Below are 5,802 nucleotides of genomic sequence, written 5' to 3' on the forward strand. Positions count from 1 at the left end.
AGGAAGGGCTCGGACGCTCCCGCCCCTCGCCTACGGCCACCAGCTTCTCCCTCCAGGGTCAACCCTTCGAGCCTTTCGCCCTTTCGTCTAGCAGAGCGCAGAACCGACACCCTCTCCACGAGCTACCGCGGATCTGGCTTCTCCAGCGCCGAGCGCCGAGGTCTCTTCACCTCTCCCCGAGAACCAAGCCAGACCTGACGCCCAAGGCCCAAAAGGGAACTCCCACCGCTCCCCGAGTCGCTGGGCTTTCCTTCCCAGCTGCTACTGCTGGAAAAGCCAAGTCCTAAGGTCCTCCTCTCTCGGCTTCCGGGCCTCCCTCCAGTGCCAGGCCTGAGCCCCCAGTTCTGCCCTCCCGCTATCCCGCTTCTCCTCCTCGGGAGACCGAGCCCAGGGGCTGGGCGGCTTCCTTCCCCGGCATCCCGACGGCCCGACTCCTCCCGCAACGAGCCCGGCCCCCGCCCGGCAAGCGGCACACTCACCGCTGAGCGCCGAGGCCTGCAGGGTGGCCCCCGAGGTGCCGTCGATGACTTTGATGGTCCCGCGGCTGGTGACGGCCAGGATGGCGTTGAGCGCCGGGTGGTAGGAGGCGCTGTGCTGGGCGGCTTCCTTCCCCGGCATCCCGACGGCCCGACTCCTCCCGCAACGAGCCCGGCCCCCGCCCGGCAAGCGGCACACTCACCGCTGAGCGCCGAGGCCTGCAGGGTGGCCCCCGAGGTGCCGTCGATGACTTTGATGGTCCCGCGGCTGGTGACGGCCAGGATGGCGTTGAGCGCCGGGTGGTAGGAGGCGCTGTGCAGTCCGTCGGCGTCGCAGCGCCTGCGCTCAGCACAATCACACTGGGAAGCGGCTCAGTGACAGTCCCGGGAGGTGCAGCACCACCGCCAGTCACCATCCGGGGCCAGGGGGCAAGCGAGCGCGTTAACCGGAAGTGAAGTCAGGCGCCCGCACGCACGCGGAACGTCGGCCGTCGGCCGCCGGCCGGAGGGGCCAAGCTCGCGGGGAGGGGAGGATCGCGGGGGAGGAGGAAAAGGAGCTGGGGCGGGGCCGGGAGACTGGCGGCGGAGCATGCGCGGGAGGGCTTGCGCGTGCCACGCGCGGCTGGTCTGGCCAGCTCCGCGTCGGCAACGTCCCAGTCTCTTCCTGCTATCCCAGGGAGGGGCGGCGGCCTTACGTTCCGCCCTGGTTCACGTGGGAGGGAAGAAGGTGGATTCCGTGTATTCCCGCTAGGCGGGGACGCCGGGCCGTGCACCTCCCGCGTGTGCCCTGAGGGCCTTTGCAGCGGTTCCAGCTGCGCCCTGACCGTTCCCAGCACGTGAGGTGGCAGTGCAGATGTTGGACCGTGGCCGGACGCAAACCCTCCGCCTGGGCCCCAACTCCATCTAACCTGAGAGTGGTCTGAGAAGCTTCTATTTGGGATTTGAAGGAACCGACAACCTTCCCAAGCCCGTGCCTTTCATAACTTCCCTCCTGGTTCACATCCCCAAAGCTATTTGTTGAATAAAAGTTCAAGGTGTCAGTACTGGTGTTAGTTTCTCTATCCACATTCCAAACAAGTCCAATTTGAATTAATAGGTGTGCGTGGGGATATTACAGGGCCAGAAAGGACTCTAGTTAATAATTTGCTAATCACTCATCTCTCTTGGAGAATAACTTTATTTTTACTTTTTATTTCGAAGTAACTACTTAATTTGTAGTTAACTGCAGATAGAGTACAAAATTCTGTGGTCTTCCCCATATCCGTAATCCCTGTCTGTGAGGAAAACATTTGAACAAACACAAATTGAAAGGTCATCTATAACATACCCCTCAGAGGAAGAGTACAGAGAGGTCAATTTGCCCTTCACTCAGTTTCCCCCGAGTTCCATATTAAATAATTTGGAAACAAAATCATAATCAGGGATTTCACATATGTATCATGCATGTAGAATTCAATGTCATTTTATCACATTTGCACCTTAATGAAGATGCAGAACTGTTCTGTGTATTTGAGAATCACTACATTATCTTGGAAAAGCCTAGTTTCCTCTTCCTTAAAAATGATTTCCCGGGACCAGCAGTTGGCGTAATGGCTATGTGACTCGACTCCCATGTAGTAGAACACGGTTCGAGTCCCAGACCCGGTGGCTTACACTCACCCCAGGAGCGGGTGCATGTGTGCCCAAGACACCAAGAGGAAAATAGAGGAGAAAGGGTTGTGGTGTGGACATCCCCCCTGGGGGGTGATCTCTTGCTTTCTGTCTCTGTCTCTCTGTGTCTTTCTGGTGAGCGCAGGCACCCTATAGCAAAAACCTCTCCCACCACCAAAAAAAAAAAAAACTGTAGAATATATAGAATAGCACATCTGACATATACATGACCTAATATAGGTGCTCAAAAAAAGTTAGGAAAGTTAATTGCCTTTTCACATTCCTATAAACTTCCTTCAGGAAATCTTAACAGGTTATACCAGGTTATTCATGTTCAAATTGACATAATCTATTATATATTTATATATATGTGTGTGTATACATATATATATTCATTTCATTTGGAATGGCAAATATACCATTTTTATCTAATATTGGAAGGCAATATAATAAAGTGAAAATATACTCAAGTATTAAAGTTTAAATTAATATCTTATTTTGAATCATTAGCATCACTGATAACTTCTATGAATCTGGTAAAGCATTTATACACTCTGGGAATATTTCGCCAAGTGTCAAATGCAGGTGATAAAATTTCTTGCCCTACTTGCTGAGGTTTGTTTGAAGCACTTCTGAAAGTATTTGTAAACCTTAATGATTAAAACACAGACAGGTAACAAGGCTCACATGTGGTCTCACAGCTTATGGGATAAGAGTAACAGTAGCTATAGATTTTTTTTTTTTTTAACTCAGGCAGTTTGACTCCAGAACTTGGACTCCTGACTTTACCCTCCAATAGAAATCTTCAATGCCTTGGAGCCAGCAGGTGGCACAGTGGTTTAAGGGCACTAGACTCCCACATGGCAGAACACAGTTCGAGTCCCAGACTTGGCAAAGTCCCAGACCTGGCCGAGTCCCAGGCCTGGCAGAGTCCCAGATCTGGCAGCTTGCTTTCTCACTTTCTTTATCTCTCACTCTGTCCCTCTCTGCTCAAATCAAAATAAGTAAAACAAATAAAGTTAAATAAAATAATTATTTTAAAAAGATCTTCAATACCTTAATGTAAAAAACTATGAATAATATGAATGTAACTGGTGGAGATTGGGGAGGGGACTTCTAAAACAATTTTTAAATTTTTTAATTTCTACATAAGTAGAGACTGTAAATGGCCATTTCAAAATTGTTTTCTCTAAGAATCCCTTTTATCAAAAATTTTCCTTTAGTCTGAAAGATTCTCCTGAATAGACCTCCAGTGCAAATTAAGCTCTACTTTTCTTTTTTTTATTTTTGGAGAGATTTTCACTGTAGGGCGTGGGCGCTCGCCAGACAAACAGAGAGAGACATAGAGACAGAAAGCGAGAAATCACCCCCCAGGGGGGATGGTCACGCTGCAATCCCTTCTCCTCCATTCTCCTCTCGGGATCTTGGGCGCGCACGCACACGCGCCCGGCGTGAGTTTTAAGCCACCGGGTCGGGGACACGAACCGCGGTCGACTACATGGGAGTCCAGCGACATAGCCATTACGCTAACTGCTGGTTCCCCTCCTTTTCTTTTTTGATAGACAAAACAAACTAAAAACCTTAACATTAAATTTAAATGAAGTGTACTTTTTTTCCTTAAGTTTTTGCTGTAGGGCATGTGCACTTGCCAGAGAGAGACATAGCATGGAGGTTAAGGCAGCTGGATCCCACGTGACTGACTCAGCAGTTCAAGTCCTGGACCTAGAGGCTGGAAAATCATACTGGGTGTGTGCCTGCATGCCCAAAATCCCAAGAGGAACATGGAGGAGAAGGGATTCCAGCATCGCCATCCCCTCCAGGGGGTGCATTCTCATTTTCCTTTCTCTCTCATCTCTGTTTCTTTCAGGCAAGCGGACACGCCCTACCGCAAAAAACAAACAACAAAAATGATAACAAAGGAATTTCTAAACCAAAATGAAATCAGAAATCACCCTGATGCCTGAATTAATCAACCTCTCTACTGAAGTTTATCGGCAGATTTGCTTTTCTAAAAGCAAAATATTATGAAATTTTAAAGATTTTTATGGAAAGATTGATTTCCTGGGAATTCCTTCTCTCTGGCCTGATATATTGACAGCCAGTATATATGTAACACTAAAATTCATCCTAAAGGCAAAACTACAACAAAGTGCCACTTCACAACCATTAGCATAGGCACTGTTTTAAAAACAGAAAATAGGGGCCAGCAGGTGACATAGTGGTTAAAGCACTGGACTCCCACTTGATCCATCACGGTTTGAGTCCCAGACTTGGTGGCTTGAAACTCATACCGGGCATGTATGCATGCATGACCAAATCTCGAGAAGAAAATGGAGAAGGGATTGCAGCGTGACCATTCCCCCTGGAGACGATTTCTGGCTTTCTGTCTGTCTGTCTCTCAGGTAAGTGCACACACCCCATAGCAAAAATCTATCTTAAAAAAAAAGAAGAAGAAAAGAAAGAAAGAAAGAAAACAGAAAATAGGAAGGAACCAGATGATGGTATGGTATATAAGGCAGATGGATTCTACATGGCTCAAGTCGCAGACCCAATTACTTGGAAAACATGCAAGGTGCTTGCGTGTATGTACGTGCCTAAAATCCCAAAAGGACCAATGGAAGAGGGAATTTTTACATGGCCATCCTCCCAGGGGGTGATTTCTCACTTTCCCAATCTCTCTCTTTTTCTTTCTCTCTCTCTCTCTTTCTCTCTCTCTGTCACTCACCAGGCAAGCATATGTGTCCTATAGCAAATTACAAAAAAAGATAGACAATAAAGCCCAGCTGGAGGTGCGCACACTCATAAACTGTTACTAGGCAGAAGGCCTGGGTTGGATTCTTGGCATATCCCAAAAGCTAGTGGAGGTGATGTGTGCACTGTTGCAGGGAATGTAAAATGGTAGAACTACAGTAAAGATAGCATGACAGTTCTTTAAAAAAATTAAAAAGAAAATTGGGGCCAGTAGGTGGCATGGTGGGTAAGGGCGCTGGACTCACACATGGCTGAACGCAGTTCACGTCCTGGACCCATGATTCATAGGGCTTGCGTTTTCACTTTCTCTCTCTCTCTTTCACTGTCCCTCTCTGGTAAAATTTAAATAAATAAATAAATAAATAAAGTTACATAAAATTTTTAAAAATTATAATAATAAATTAAATATTACTGTGCAATATACCAATTCCACTTCTATATATATCTAATTAAAAGAATTGGAGGACTGTCAGGTGGTGTGATGGTTGGAGCCACTGGACACCCACATGGCCAACCGCAGTTCAAATCTCAGACCTGGTGGCTTGCTTTCTCACTTTCTCTCTTTCTCTCTCTGTCCTTCTCTCGGTCAAATTTTAAAAATTAAATAAAATACGTAAATAAATAAATAAAGTTAAATAAGATAATTATTAAAAAAATAATTGGAAACAGGGACTCAGAAATATTTGTGTACTACTATTTTTTAAATAATTATTTTAGGAACCAGCAGTTAGCGTAATGGCTATGTCGCTGGACTCCCATGTAGTCAACCACAGATAGAGTCCAGGACCCAGTGGCTTGAACTCACGCCAGGCATGTGTGCATGCGTGCCCAAGATCCCAAGAGGAGAATGGAGGAGAAGGGATTGCAGCACGGCCATCCCCCCTGGGGGTGATTTCTCACTTTCTGTCTCTCTGTCTTTCTGACA

The 5,802-nt window shown here is 47.4% G+C and overlaps 1 protein-coding gene across 1 annotated transcript in view; it reads right to left on the reverse strand.

The window, feature by feature from the left end:
• The window catches only part of BIRC6 (baculoviral IAP repeat containing 6), a 266,821-nt gene extending 265,896 nt beyond the window's left edge, over positions 1 to 925 (reverse strand). Inside the window, exons 1-2 of the mRNA XM_006168813.3 lie at positions 680 to 925; positions 480 to 606 (exon numbers count right to left, since the gene is read on the reverse strand). Of these exons, the coding sequence (XP_006168875.1) occupies positions 480 to 606; positions 680 to 892 (340 nt within the window). The 5' untranslated portion in view covers positions 893 to 925. The remainder of the gene's footprint in view (positions 1 to 479; positions 607 to 679) is intronic.
• Between the last annotated feature and the right edge of the window lie 4,877 nt (positions 926 to 5,802).

This window comes from Tupaia chinensis, unplaced genomic scaffold (genome assembly GCF_000334495.1).
Source record: "Tupaia chinensis unplaced genomic scaffold, TupChi_1.0 Scaffold146177_1, whole genome shotgun sequence".
Taxonomy (NCBI): domain Eukaryota; kingdom Metazoa; phylum Chordata; class Mammalia; order Scandentia; family Tupaiidae; genus Tupaia; species Tupaia belangeri.